Raw genomic sequence first — 15157 nt, forward strand, 5'->3', positions numbered from 1 at the left:
AGGGACGTGCCTGTGTGTCCAAAAGCACTCAGGGGATGTGTCCCCAGCTGGTCACTGACAGGGCAGTGGGATAGGGTGCATGGGGTCTGCAGGCAGGTGGCTTGGTGGTCTCAGACTGGTGACTTGTCTTCTCCCAGTCACAGTGTCCCCATCTGCGAAGAGGTGGCTTCTTGTCCCCTCTGATGGCTGAAAGTCATGGGTGCAGGACAGCACACAGCCTGCAGACAGCATGGTCCCCAGCGGTCACAGTGTCCTTAGGTACAGCTAGAACCTCTCCAAGGATAAATGGATGGGATTGTGGCTGACACTCCTGGCTTTGTCCCCCAGTTTGGTATTGTTTACTGAGTGATCTCAAACTCCTCTCTGAGCTTCCACAAGGATCAGAGGATGGGGACAGGGCACACCCGCCTGTGCCTGGGCTGGGTCAGCACGGGGTCCCAACTCTTCCCCCTGTGCCCTGTGCTTTGGGGTCTCCAGGGCCTCTCTGTGGGCAATGAGGAAGCCCTGGTGCCCTCTTGGTTCTTGGCCACCTGATGTTTTCACAAAGGGGACATGAATGCTTGTCTCCTCCCCTCTTCTCAGATAAACCCAAGATCACAGTGTGCAGGAAGAGGTAGAGGGAGGCATCTTTCCACTGGTGGCATCTGCATGCCCTTTCTAGAGAGGTGGAATTTGTGTCTCTAAGGGTGATGAGGAAGTGCAAAAGCGAGAGGCAGGGACCAGAGCCTGTGTTTGGGGACTGTCCAGCGCTGTGCTGTGGGCAGGTGGCCCAAGATACTGGCTGAGGTCTGGCAGATATACTTGCCTGGGCGTTCTGCCTTGGGCACAGAATGTGTCCCCTGACCTGCCTGCCAGTTAGTGGCATCTCTTCCTAGCTGGGGGGGTGGTCTGTGTATCTCTCTGGGAAGGTGGCCATGTTGAGGGTTTGTGCACCCCTCTTGTGCTCCATAAGCAGGCTGCCTAGTGGCCCAGACACAAAGCTTCGAGGCAGAGAGGGTGGGTCCCTGACAGCTTGAATGGGTGCTGGGGACACTGCAGTTGGCACAGCACCTGTGTTCATGCTCATTCTTTCTCATCCTGCACAAATGCACACATACTCTTTTGTACTCAAGTGTCCGTGTTAGTGTCCCTGCTCCCTTTCCAGCCCTGTGTACATCTGCAGACGTCTCCTGGGGCTCCCAGCTCATTAACCTGATAAGTGACAGGAAAGTGGCCTTAAAGCTGGACTGCCTGAGTTCAAATCCCACCTCTGCCACTTTCTGCTTAGAAGATGTTGAACAAGTTCAGTACAGTGATGCACCCCTATAATCTTAGCACTTGGGGAAGCTGAGGCAGGAGGCCTGCAAATTTGAACCCAGCCTGGGCAACTCATCAAGTTAGCTAAATCTAAAAACAACAACAAAGGAAAACAAAATAAAGGGGATGGGGACATAGCTCTGTGCACTCCAAAAGATTTGTTAAAAAAAATGTTAAAAGCACTTAAATCAGTTCTTTTAACTTCTTGGTTTCTAAATCTGTGAATGAAATTGTGTAGAGATGAAATGAGCTAGTCCACACAAGGAACTTGGCTAGTGTTTTGTTGTGCTAGTATTATTCTACAAATACATCACACTGAGGCAATCTCCAGAGGTAGTGAGCTCCTCATAGCTGGAGGTTTGCAAGCCAAAGAGGGACAGTATTGGGTATGACTTCTGCCAGGTACTCCCCTGTACTTTTATCATTTGCCTTTTTGTGTGTGTGCTGCAGTTTGAGGACATCTTGGCCCCTGGGAAAAGTGTTCCAGGTGGGCGGGGCTGCAGGAAGATGGGAGGAAACCACTTACCTTGTACAGGAAGTGAACTACGAGACAGGTGTAGCTGGGGGCTGGGCACTCTGGCTTTCATTCTGGCTGCTGCCTGTGACTTTAGCCTGATGGAACAGCACTGCCTGGCCCAGGTGAGCCTGGGGAAGAGGTACTGAAATACCGCTTGGCTCTGGTCTCCCCCTTCCCCACTACCCATGGTGGATCTCAGGGTTCTGCCTTCTCCATACTTCTGGAACTAGACAGCTTCCCCCACCTCATTATCCACCCAGATTATTGTCTTTGTCTAGGAGCACTCAACCACCTAGCTACTTTGCCAGCCCTTTTATTTTTTATTTTGAGGCATGAGCTCACTAAATTGCCCAGGCAGGACACTAAACTTGTGATACTCCTGTCTCGGCCTCTCTCAGTGCTGGGATTACTGGCGTGTGCCACCATGCTCTTGCCAGAGCCCCTCTGCCAGAGGGGCTCCAGCCACCAGCTACCTGCCAGAGGCCCTCACAGAGCTGTCCCTGAGAACCCTCCCCACAGGTGAACTCCACACTCCTGCTGACCCAGCTTTCCCACAGCCTCGCCTGCACTGGTCAGCACAGCACTCGTGACGGCCTCTCAATCCTGTGCTTTGTATCTGCATATCTGGCCTGAGCGCGGGGATTTATGTACGTCTTGTTCACTGGTGTGTATCCCTCTTGCCAAGATGGGTGCTTGGCATTTCGCTGGTGCTTCCTAAATCTTTGTTGAATGAAGGGGTGCATGGATAGGGGTCTTCAGCTGCGCATTTGGCTCCTCACGGTGAGTACCTCAAGGGCAGGGCCTGTGCTCCGTCCCTCCTGAAGGCTTGAGGACCTCTGGTTGCTCCTGGCAGCTGTCTATCTCCAGAGCATCCTGCAGGCCCTAATAGCCAGCCTCCCTTTCTTTGCAGACATCAACGAGTGCGTGACAGACCTGCACACGTGCAGCCGGGGCGAGCACTGTGTGAACACTCTGGGCTCCTTCCGCTGCTACAAGGCCCTCACTTGTGACCCAGGCTACGTCCTCAAGGATGGGGAGTGTGTAGGTGAGAAGGGCTGGCTGGAGCCTCGGCCCCGCCCCTCACCCCCCATCCCAAGCCTAGCCCCACCCCCACCCCCCGCGGCTTGTGAGCTTGCTTTCTTGCAAGTTCCCAGTATTTGATTTCTTGGTAATGGGAGGACCCCTCAGGTAGTGTGGAGGCAGAAGTGGAGGAGTTCAAGCTGAGTAGGGAGTCCAGGGTCTACCTCCATCTTTCCTGCTGCTCATTAGCATCTGGGTGCCACACCTTGGTTTCCATGTTTGTACCTGGGGTTGAGAGTCCAGGAAAATCACATGAGTTTTTCACTGGGAAATTCTAGCTTCTAAGGGAGAATTTTCATCCCACTGAACAAATATTTCCAGAGCTGCCCTTGTGTGCCTGGCAGGGTTGAGGACTAGAAGTACAGGATGGGGAACCGTGTCCTTCCTTCAATCATGTGGTAGGGAACATGGGGAGCACAGTAACAGATGGGGATGGCAGAATGGCCAAGGGTTGGGTGCTGCTTCAGGTGGGGGGTGCAGGGAGAGTCCCAGTGGAGGTCACACTGCAACTGGGAACCGAACAGTGGGTGGCTGTTGGGAAGGGAGTTCTGGGCCAAGGGAGCAGCAGGCCATGAGCCAGGGGGAGGAAGCAGAGTCCCAGGGGTTGGAGCCTTTGTACTACCTATGCCACCTCCTCATAAGTGTCACCAGGTAACCTTCCCTTAGGGACATAACCACTCATTCCTACCTCCCTCTGTCCTCACAAATTCGAGACAGTGAGCTGTTATAAGTACAGATCCTGGGGGCCTGACTGCCTGAGCTCTGCTCCTAGCCCAGTGCCTTGTGCCTTAGTTTACCCTGCATGATCTGGGGCTGGTGTAGCATCTATGCTCTAGGATGGTTGTGAGGGTGAAGTAAATCAGTGCATCTGGCAGCTCTCAGACCACAGGAGAGCTCAGTCCGTGTGGCTATGTCATGGTAACTCCTGGGACCTGGGCTGTGCTGGTGACATGGTACTCTGAGCTTCTGGAAATGCAGAAGAACTTTGTGACTGTCAAGGTCATGGTGTCCTGAGGACAGGGAAATGAGGGCTGGGGCTTGCCTACCTCTTACACCCAGCCTTTGTGTGCAGATGTGGACGAGTGTGCCGTGGGCTCGCACACTTGCCAGCCTGGCTCCTCATGCCAGAACACCAAGGGCTCCTTCTACTGTCAGGCCCGGCAACGCTGCATGGAGGGCTTCCTGCAGGACCCTGAGGGAAACTGTGTGGGTGAGTCAGCTGTGGGAGTGCTGGGGCTCCTAAGGGCCCCTAAGCCCAGGCAGGCCTGGCGGGCTGGCTGCTCTTGTCTGTCCAGCTGTGTGCCTAGTGCCAGCCCCAAGAGACCCTGCAGAACGGTACCTACTTTCTTAACCTGAAGTGTCTCACCTTGACTTAGTTTGTGTCCTTAGTTTACCATCTTAGCTGACTGGCCTGGCAGAATGCAACCTGGCCAACAAGACTATACGCACACATCCATGGACAGCTGTCATACTAAGTTCACAAAACAGTAACTCACATGCTTACTGAAACCTTCATTTTTAAAGAATGCTAGTGAGCCTTGCAGTGATTCCATGCTGCATTCATGGCTTGAGGCCTGCAGTTGGACAGATGCTGGCCTTCTTGCGTCCAAAAGGCCTGAGATTCTGGTGTCCTTGTTCTTCATTGGCCAGGAGGGCCTACCTGGGAGGTCATGGCCACCCCTGCCACAGGGGTGAACAGTGCAGAGAGACAATGGGGAGAGCAGGGGCAGACAGGATCAGGGGTGACCTAGGGCACGGAGCTCTTGCCTGCCCTTCCAACCTCAGGGAGGAGGCTGGGATTCAAAGGCCTCCTCAAGCTTCCAGGGGTTCTGCTGGCTAGTCTTGGGAGCCATCCCCAAGACACTGCCTTTAATGTCTCCTTGTTCAGTGACCTTACCAGTGTGTCACACAGTGCAGGGGACCCCTCGAGACCTTCAGGGTCTCTGTGGTTTGCTGTAGGACCCTTTCTAGTAGGGGTCAGGGAAAGGTGGGGAGGGGTCTGCCTGATTGGACAGTCCTGCAGTGATTCTGTTATGGGGTAACTTTTTATGCCAGGGTTCTAGATATTATAGTGGAGCTGCAGCAGCCTGACAAGGAAGTTTAGAGAGAAGCACGCAACCAAGTTTATAAAAGTACCAATAATTCACAGGCCCTTTGGTACGTAAGAAAAAAAGTAGGGGATAAAAGTATAAAGGAGAGTTTTTCTACTCATATGGCTCCTGGGGCCTCCCAGAGCAGGTGACACTGGGGCAGAGAGCTGAAGAAATGTGTGCCAAGGAAGCTGGGCAGCAAGTGCAAAGACCCTGGGGTGTTGGGTGGTGTGTAAGGGCAAGTGGGGAGGGGCTGGTTGGCAGGGTCCCACTCACTATGTAGGGTGGCGCTTTTGGGGAAGAGCAGCTATAGTTACCCACGCTCAGCTTTCATTTCTCCTTTGCCTCCAACAGATCCATCAGATGTGAGCAGAGTTTAGCCAGTGCAGCTTGTGTGGGGGGTTGGAGGCACACCCCTGGGGTTGTGGGACACAGGAGTGGGGTAGTCCTGTTCAGGGTGGCCTGGAGATGTCATGCCAGGCTCCTGGTCACTTGTGACCCTTCTACAGACATCAACGAGTGCACATCGCTACCTGAGCCCTGCCGCTCCGGCTTCAGCTGTGTCAACACGGTGGGCTCCTACAGGTGCCAGAGGGACCCACTGATGTGCAGGCATGGGTACCACGCCAATGAGGACGGGACGCAGTGTGTGGGTAAGGCGGGTGCCCCAACTCCACCTGGAAAGGTCAGGGGACAGGGTGAGCGCGTGCTCAGGGTGGCACTTCTTCTGCAGACGTGAATGAGTGTGCCACAGGTGTGCACCGCTGTGGCAGCGGCCAGGTCTGCCACAACCTGCCCGGTTCGTACCGCTGTGACTGCAAGGCTGGCTTCCAGCGGGACGCCTTCGGCCGCTCTTGCATCGGTAAGTGGAGGGCCTTGTCCCCGTTGGGTCCGCGCCCCTTGCTGGGGCATCTGGCATAGAGCGTCTCAGACTTGGGCCTCCCGCAGGCTCCTCCCTGCTGCTGGGCACCCTCCTATGTCTTCTTTGCTTCTCCGAGCCGCTGTGCCCTTTTGCCCTTTTGTCTGGTTCCCGCGATGTCTGTCCCTTCCGTCCTCATTCCCTGTCATTCTCAGCCAGGGAACCTAGATGGGCAGGGTGCTGGCTTCTGGTCAGCTCTGCCCTCCCTGCGCCGCCCACATAGTGCCCAAAAGGCCACCCCTTACCCCTCTTCACAGACGTGAATGAATGCTGGACCTCACCGAGCCGCCTGTGTCAGCACACGTGCGAGAACACGCTGGGCTCTTACCGCTGCTCCTGCGCCATGGGCTTCCGGCTGGCTGAGGACGGCAAGCACTGCGAAGGTACTGCTTCCGATCTCGCCCACGCCAGCCTGTAGTCCTGCTGACCTCTGGCCCAGCCTACCTAGCCATTGTCTGGACCTGACCTCTGGCCCCTCCCATCGTGGCAGCCTCTAACAACCTTGGTCTCTGGCCACGTCCACCCACCTCTGGCCCCGCCCCTGCTTCTATCCTCTCCATGCTTCTCTTGTGGCAGACTTTGATGAGCACTTACTGCAAGTGACTGGAGCTCCAGGCAGGAGAACTGAAGCCAAGAATGCAGGGACAGATAGGGAATTAAGAGAGGCATGAAAGTAGGTGTTGCAGCAGAACACCCACACATGCCACCAAGGGTGGAGGTCCAGGGCAGCCTTGTGTTCTTGGCTTTCCAGGAGCCAGAATCTCAGTATTTGTATAAAAACCGAGTTGTGTTTACATATTACAGATGGATTCCAACTTCAGAGAACACAGTTGCAGCCTGGCTGTGTTAGTCACTTTTGTTGCAGGGACAAAATACCTGATACCTGCAATTTAAAAGAAGAAATGTTTGTTTGGTTCACAGTTTCAGTGGGTTCAGTTCATGGCTGGTCAGCTCCAAAGTAGAAAATGGCATGGGGGGAGGACATGGAGGAGGAAAGCTGCTAACCCCATGGCAACCAGGAAGGAGAGGGAGAGAGGGAAGAAGAGAGAGAGAGAGAGAGAGAGAGAGAGAGAGAGAGAGAGAGACCACCCAAGGGCTAGAATTCATGGGCCTTGCCTCCACACAGCACATTTGGCTGTGAATTTAGTTTTAAACCATAATACCACCTGGGGTCCCCACTTCAACCCCAGGGCCAGCTAGCCCCACCCTGCCTCAACTCAGCCCTTGCCTTGTCCCAGTCCTTTTTGGGGGGTCATCTGGTTGTCTGTCACCCCCCAAAGTTGCCTGAAACTTACATTCTGCTGAGACAAGGCTCCCTGTAAGCTGGGGGCCTGAGCCTCATGCATGGACTGGGAGGGCTTCCCCTGCCGTGACCAGCGCCTGGTCTCCTTGCAGATGTGAATGAATGTGAAACCCAGCGCTGCAGCCAGGAGTGTGCCAATATCTATGGCTCCTACCAGTGCTACTGCCGTCAGGGCTACCAGCTGGCAGAAGATGGGCACACCTGCACAGGTAGGCCCCTCCTCTGCCAGGGGCAGGTTGGATGTGATGTTGGAATGTGGAGGATGTGCCTGGCACCTGATTGGTCCCTACTGGAGAAAGAAGTTATGAGTCAAATCCACAGAGCACTGGAAGGGGAGCCCTAATCTGCCACATGGCTTTAGGGATCTCACTTTTATTTTTAAAGGCCTCACGGCCTCCTTTGTAAAGTGGCTCTCTAACTCTGTGGCTGTGATGGGAACAGGCTGTCTGTGGTGGGTTATGTGGGTACATGAGGCCCATGGTGAATGGTGACCCTCTTTCTGCAGACATCGATGAGTGTGCACAGGCTGCTGGTATGCTCTGCACCTTCCGATGCCTCAATGTACCTGGGAGCTACCAGTGCGCATGCCCAGAGCAGGGCTATGCCATGATGGCCAATGGCAGGTCCTGCAAAGGTAAGCAGTGACAAGGGCTGGGTTGGGGTGGGACCTCACATAACTTGCTGAGCGCTTGGAATGCAGCATTAGTGCATGGACACAGAATGCTTTGTGCCTGGGGACAGGGAGTGGCAGCTCAGTCCCGCATAGAATCTTTGAGCTGGACTCCCTTCCCTGGGAGGAGGGCACCAGGGTACTGTGGGGGATGCTGATGAGGCAGGAGACTTCCAAGAGAGAATATGGGGCCTCAGTCAATATTCTTGAGTCTCTGCAGTGCTCTCCAGGGGTGGGGACTGGGAGGGACTGGGAGGTAGGACCCCCAGGGAGGAGGGAAGAGGGTCACAAGGGCTGGGCAGTCACCTGTCTGATTTGAAGTAGAGGGGACTGGGTGGGGCTAGGTCCTGTGTCAATTGAAGAGAGTCACATCTATATTTGTAGCCATTGGCCACCAAACTCAGAGCCTGGCAAGCCAGCAGGGCTAAGTGGAGGGGCAGGATGCAGGGAAGGCACTGGCTTTGCTTCAGAGAACTGATGCTGAACCTCCTGGTGTTCGAGAACCTGCCCCCCCCCGACAAGTTTGGGGCTGTGTCACCCCAGACAGTGGCACTGAGAGCCTGGAGGCCCGTGGGCTGGAGTAGGGGACAGAGTAGTACCCAGAAGGATATGGAGTGAGACAGTGTCTTGCAGACTTGTGGTCCCTACCAAGGACCCTGAGATCAAGTTGGGTGTCATCAAATAGAATGCAGGGTGGGACACGGAAGCGTGTGGCATGGTGCCCACCGATGAGCCCTGGCTCTGTAGGTCTTCAGGGAGTCCTCAGTGAGGACTCCAGTCCTCAAGGAGGCAGGTGTGGAGCAAAGGAATAAACTAAGTCCTGAGCCCTAGGCATACTCATGTGAATGGCAGTTCACAGCCTCTACCTTTCAGCTTGGGCTTTTTGGCTTCGAAGCCTCTGCTGTATGATCTGTACGCTCAGGGGAAGCTCAGTGGGTCAGAAATTATGACTTATATTCCTAGAATGTGATTTCTGATGTGACAGCAGCACTCGTGTGCTCCATAACAGAATGACGTGTGACCACTTCCAGGAGAATAGGTTGGAAACCCATCTGTGTTCAGGACAAGCTGTCCCCAGCCCATCGCCTCATGCACAAAGCACCGAGGGTTGAGAACCCCAGGTATCCTTGTGTCTCTGTGCTGATCATAGAGGGATAGGGGTCTTCCAAGGCCCAGCACACCCCACTCCAATTTGGCCTTGCGTATCCCAACTCCTGGACTGTGTCCTGAGTTGTTCCAGGTCTGCAGACCTTCGAAGCTGAGCATCTGTGCCTTGTGTGCTCTGGTTCTGGGCAGACCCAGACCAAACTCTGAGGTGTCAGCTCATGGGAAGAAGGACAGGAGGCTGGCCATAGGTCAGCTGTGTGCTGATTGAGACCTCACGAGCACCCCATCTTCAGGAGTCACAAACAGGACTGAAAAAGAGGAGGATGCTTGGCCTCAGCCACATCCTCTGGAATATGAACCCCGTGAGGACAGGGTTGGTCTGGCTCAGACAGTCCCGTCCAGCTCAGGGCACTGGGCCATGGTGCTGAATGAATGGAGAGGACTTGCTGCTAAATGTCCCTACACACACACACACACACACACACACACACACACACACACACACCACTGGCTCTGTGTGTCTTTAGATCTTACATTTGCAGATTCAACCATGAGTTGAGAAAAATCATAAATATAAAAATTGCATCTCCACTGCACGTATATGGGATTTTTTAAAAAAAGTTATTTCTAAACCAGCTGTGTCCAGCCTGTGGCCCACAGGCTCTGAGGGCCTGGGACAATTAGTAATGTAGCCCCATGTAGTGGTAAGCTTTTAACATTTTTCTGTGATTTTTTTGTTGTTTTCTTTCTTTTCTTTCTTCATTTTTGGTGGTAGTGCTGGGCATTGAACCCAAGTCCTTCACACTGAGTCCTTTTAAAGCATTTTTTCCATTTTTGAGATGGGGTCTTGCTAAGTTACTTAAGTTTCCAGGGGAGGCTCAGCCTTGTAGTCCTCCTGCTTCAGCCTCCAAGAGTGCTACAACTACAGGCGTGTACCACTGCCCAGCTAATTGGATGATTGTATGATTCCTTCATGTGGTGCTCACGGGCAGACTACACAGGTGACCACTGCACAGTGAAGGACCCAGAGCTGTGGTGACTCGGCCTCCTGTACCTGCCACACGCAGTCCAGTGGGATCTGGGGTGTGTCAGATGGCACACATGTGCATGTGGCTTTGCAAGTGAAATGCAGTGATGACGGTGACAGTATCTCAGCTCACACGTGTGTGTGCCTGTGAGGAGAGGTGTTTATTGTGATTAAGCAGACATGCAAGTTTTCCTAATTATTACACTTGGGCTTGCTGTGTGGTTTTATAAGATAATGGAAGCTTTGTTACTTATAAATGTTAACTCTTTTCTATATTTGCTATGTGGCCTCAGACAATTCTCCTTCACTCTGCGTGGCCCGGGCCAGCCACAAGTTTGGATGTCCAGGCTCCAAGCCACACAGTGTAATAGCTACTGACAGGGCGTTTATGTAGTATGAAGCACAGACATCCTCTAGAGACGCCTTAGAGTGGATGGCTGGGTGAGCAGAGGATGCACGGACGCTGTCACTTTATGTGAGGGGCTTGTGCATCTGCACATGCCTGAATCTTCCGGGAGCCCTGGAACCAGCTGTGGCAGATACCCAGGGGTGGCGCTGTGTATTTATATTAGCCGAAGTGTTGCTGAAAATAGAGTGTTTTCTCAGGTTAGGGCTTGGGTTAGGGTTAGAGCAGCCTATCGTGTCCCTCTGCCCCTGTGTTCTTTGTTCGCCTGCAGTAACCCCCTGGTACGGGGCAGCGTCCTGCCCTCACTTGCCTGACCTGGGCTCTCCAGGGAGTCTGCAGGGCCAAGAGCTCCTTGTCACAGGAGCCTGATGGCCCCTGTAAACAGGCCCCGGGGTGGCAGGAAAGTCCCATGATTTCCACTGCCCTTCACAAGGAGCTGGCTCCCCACAGTCCTGCCTGCCCATTCTCAGGCCAGTGCCATGATGGTGGGTGACCGAGGACACAAGCTAGGGAGCAGGCAGGGCCCCTCTCATATTGAGGAGTCAGTGGCAGATCTGTAGGAAGTCATCTCCCTCAGCCTGGGATGTGTCCCGCCATGGCCTCCAGCCATGCCCTGCCACCCACCCAGCTGTCCTAGGGAGTAGAGAAGATGACTTCTTACAATGGAGAAAATTGAGGCCTGGAGAGGGAGCAAATCCTGGCTGGGCCCTGAAGAGGGACTTGGGGGTCCACAGCCCACATTCTGGGTTGGACTGGAGGAAGTGGGGTGAGGGCAGGTCTTGTCCTAATGCACCCATGTGACTTAGGACGCATCCATGGCATCCTGAGGATGGCAGGTGATGGCAGTGGTCCCCTCTGCATGGTTGGTGGGGTCGTCATTGCGAGGTTGCTGTTAGGAGTCAGTCCAGCATCTGATAGATGCCACAAGTGACCATATCAGCTTCATTCTGCTCCTTTCATATTTTATCTAGGCTACTCAGTTAGGATGGATGTGGGTGCAGTAATCACCATACCCTTAAACCTAGCATCGCATCCTTGATCCCAGCATCACACACTCTAGATCCAGTCGCCTCTGAGAAGCCCCCTGTGAGCGCATGAGGCTTTGGGGGGACCTCTGGACAGAAGGTGACATGACAATATGGTACAGACTGGCAAAGCAGCTGTGTTCCCAAAGCCAGGATGAGCTGTAGGGCTGGGGTGTCCTGGCCTCAGGGTTCCCCTCCTCATCCCTCCTCTGCTCTCCAGACCTGGATGAGTGTGCACTGGGCACACACAACTGCTCAGAGGCTGAGACCTGCCACAACCTTCAGGGAAGTTTCCGCTGCCTGCGCTTCGAGTGCCCTCCCAACTACGTTCGGGTGTCTGAAATGTGAGTGCCTCCAACCCCAGGCGGGAACCCTGGGACCCTACACTGTGTCTATGCTGCCCCAACCAAATGACAGGAGCCTGCCTTGACCACTTTCTGCTCATGTTCCTATGCACACATGCAGATAGTGTATTAGTCACCTACTGCTGTGTAACATTTCTCCCACCACTTAGCACCGTCATATAGCGAACACTTATTAGCTCACCCTGTTTCTGAGGTTGGGGACCCTGACAGCAGTGTCACTGGCATATCCCAGGGCTGCCATGTCGTCCCTCAGGAGTCACTCACTCACATGACTCCAGGCCTTTCCAAGGGCCTGCTTGTGACCTGACAACCCCTAGTGTAGTAGGTAGGCTGGCTGAAGATTGAGTGACAGTCCTTTTACCTAAGCTAACCTTGGAGGTGACTGAAGATGGCTTTTGCTGCCAGCCACACAGCTAAGCACAATCAGAGGGATGGAGAGGCGAGGGTATGGTGGGCAGAGGAATGAGCATGCTGGAGGATGGGTGGGAGGGCGGCAAAAGTGGAGAAAGGGCTCCGGAGAAGGGAAGGTGTAAGGAAGAGGAGAAGCTGTGCCTCGTACTGTCATACCCCAGGCCCACCAGGCTATCAGGAGCCTTGTCTCACGTGAAGATGCTGGGTGGGGCTGTGTCTCTTTGGTCTGGTGGTGGGACCCGACGAGCCCCACCATCTGTCCCTACCACCTAAGCCTGCTCACAGCGGTCAGGGTCTAGCCTTGAGAGCTCCGCCAACCGGCCAGGCCCCGCCCCTTGAGCTTGGCCCACTGATCTGGCCCCACTCTACAAGCCCAGTCCACCAACAAGGCCTTAGCCTGTGAGCCCACCCAATGAACAGGCCGCGCCCCACAAACCCTACCCATCAACCAAGCTTGGGCTTGTGAGCAAGACCCACTGTAAAGGCCCCGCCCCATGAGCCCCATCCACCAACCAAGTCCCTGCCTATGAGCCTGCCCACTGAGTAGGCCCCACCCCACGAGCCCCATCCACCAACCAGGTCTCTGCCCGTGAGCCTGCCCACCCATTGATTAGGCCCTGCCCCATGAGCTCCATCCACCAACCAGGTCCCTTCTGTGAGCCTGCCTGCCCATTGATTAGGCCCCGCCCCACGAGCCCCATCCACCAACTAAGTCCCTGCCTATGAGCCGGCCCACTGAGTAGCCCCCACCCCAGGAATCCCATCCACCAACCAAGCCCCTGCCTGTGAGCCTGTCCACTGATCAGGCCCCATCTCGCTCCGCAGGAAGTGTGAGCGCACCACGTGCCATGACCTGCTGGAGTGCCAGAACTCGCCTGCACGAATCACCTACTACCAGCTCAACTTCCAGACCGGCCTGCTGGTGCCTGCGCACATCTTCCGCATCGGCCCCGCGCCGGCCTTCACGGGCGACACCATCTCGCTGACCATCACGCGAGGCAACGAGGAGGGTTACTTTGGCACACGCCGACTCAACGCCTTCACCGGAGTGGTCTCGCTGCAGCGGCCTGTGCTGGAGCCCCGGGACTTCGCCCTGGATGTGGAGATGAAGCTGTGGCGCCAGGGCTCTGTCACCACCTTCCTGGCCAAAATGCACATCTTCTTCACCGCCTTTGCGCCCTAGGATCCAGGGCTGCTTGCTCTTGAGTGCGTTGTGTGTCCCTGCCCAGTCTTGAACTCTGTAAATTGAGTCTCGCTTTTGGTTTTGGGCCTCTCCTGCACCCCGAGGGTGGGAGCTTGTTAGCAGGAGGTCCGTCTCACAAGTTTGTGGTCACCGTGGTGCCCTGCATGTGGGGACCAAGGCCGGACAATGAGTGCGGATTGGAATGCGGCGACCACATTGGGGCTTCTGGACTCAGCTGAATGACCCACTTCTACAGTTGACCCTCTGTTTCACGATCCACTGTGATTAGTTCTCTTTTTAAAAAATCATTTTAAGTTTTTAAAATAATATTGTTTTAATTATAAAAGTAGCACATGTACACTGTAAAACAAATAGTACAAAAGGGCTATAAAGGAAAAAAAATCGGCCCCCTCGTCCACTTCCTTTCTGACAAATGGCATTTGATCGTGGTGTCTGAATGAGACAGAACTGCCAGCTTGACAGGAGGGTCCTCCGTGCCGCCCAAATTCAGTCATATTCTGAAAGCCCCACCTCTGGACACACAAGATTTGGGGACATTTTAGACCTAAGCCATACTTATGTACCCTAATGCCCTGCACCAACAACTGACTCTCAAGCCAGGGCTGTCTTGGGGTTGGGAATTACCCTGTCACCTGACACTTTGTGATCTTACTTTTATTGTTCTTGCAACCCCTTTTTCTGCTTGTCCCAAATTTCTGCCTTCCACTTTCTAAAATTTGGACCTCAGGCACTGGCTTGTCTCTCCGGATGTCATTTAGGCTCCAAGAGTCATTATTGGCTGAACTAACCTTGACGCTTGGCTGTGATTGTGCGAATGAATGGTTTTTCCGCTAAAGTTCTTTCCCTGCCTACTCTGTGCCCTTGTGATTGCTAACCAATGTTTAGTGATAGATGTCCTGAAATTGCAGTCCTCCTGCCTCAGCCTCGAGAGTGCTGTGATTACAAGCAGTACCACCACATTTCCAATGTGTGAAGACTTTGGTGGCTGGTAGTTTTAAATGTGTCATAATTTTTTGATGTGTGGATCCAGGCTGCTGCTGCTACTCTCCCCTCACAGGGACCCTTACACTTTGTGGAGGGCCTTTGGCATGCACCAGAGATGTGCCTAGGGTGCTGTGGGTCCCCACTGCAGGGAATTGCACCTGTTTGAGGATTTCTTTGGATACACAGCCAAGAGGGCATTGCTGATCTCAGGGGTCTGCACCTCTATTCTGAGCTCATTGCATCAGGTGTCCCCTGGAAAGGCAGCACCTTTGGGTTGGTGACCTCACTTCCCACCAAGAGTCACAGTGCGGGGTGACTTAAGTTCTCAGTCACAGCCCTGTCCTGTGGGCTGAGGCCTGGTTTTATGGGAGTTCTGAGCTATCATGTAAACAGCGAGTAACTTCCCAATAACATTTGTTTTGCGCTTTTCTAAAAATCTTAAACTTCCTCCTTGTGGTTTTCGGAGTGAAGTTGTTCTCGCGCACGTTTTGAACTCAGCGGGTGCTGTGATCTCTGAAGGCCTGGTGGTGTCTGCCTTACTTTGCAGCTCTTTTAACAGGCAGAGATGACTTGAGATGGCCCAGCAGGAGATAGTGAGCTCCCTGGCACTGAAGGTATGTAAGCTCCTCCGGAAGTTCCTGAGCTTGGGATACAGGCCTTGAAGCTCCAGCTTTCCCGTGTGTTAGGATTTTATAAACCTGCATCCTTGCTGCAAACCAGGGAGAGTGTCTCCTTTCCTCTTTCTCTCTGGCT

The 15157-nt window shown here is 54.0% G+C and overlaps 1 protein-coding gene across 2 annotated transcripts in view; it reads left to right on the forward strand.

Moving 5' to 3' along the window:
* Fbln2 (fibulin 2) overlaps window positions 1-13805 on the forward strand; it is a 70110-nt gene extending 56305 nt beyond the window's left edge. For both annotated transcript variants that reach the window (XM_063237957.1, XM_063237956.1), the window contains 9 exons: window positions 2724-2858; window positions 3966-4103; window positions 5493-5636; window positions 5717-5845; window positions 6160-6285; window positions 7298-7414; window positions 7711-7839; window positions 11661-11784; window positions 13042-13805. In XM_063237957.1, the coding sequence (XP_063094027.1) occupies window positions 2724-2858; window positions 3966-4103; window positions 5493-5636; window positions 5717-5845; window positions 6160-6285; window positions 7298-7414; window positions 7711-7839; window positions 11661-11784; window positions 13042-13399 (1400 nt within the window). In that variant the 3' untranslated portion in view covers window positions 13400-13805. The remainder of the gene's footprint in view (window positions 1-2723; window positions 2859-3965; window positions 4104-5492; window positions 5637-5716; window positions 5846-6159; window positions 6286-7297; window positions 7415-7710; window positions 7840-11660; window positions 11785-13041) is intronic.
* The last annotated feature ends 1352 nt before the right edge of the window (window positions 13806-15157 follow it).

Source organism: Cavia porcellus, unplaced genomic scaffold, assembly GCF_034190915.1.
Source record: "Cavia porcellus strain 051 isolate PalLab524CR breed Dunkin Hartley unplaced genomic scaffold, mCavPor4.1 scaffold_27, whole genome shotgun sequence".
In the NCBI taxonomy this organism is placed as follows: domain Eukaryota; kingdom Metazoa; phylum Chordata; class Mammalia; order Rodentia; family Caviidae; genus Cavia; species Cavia porcellus.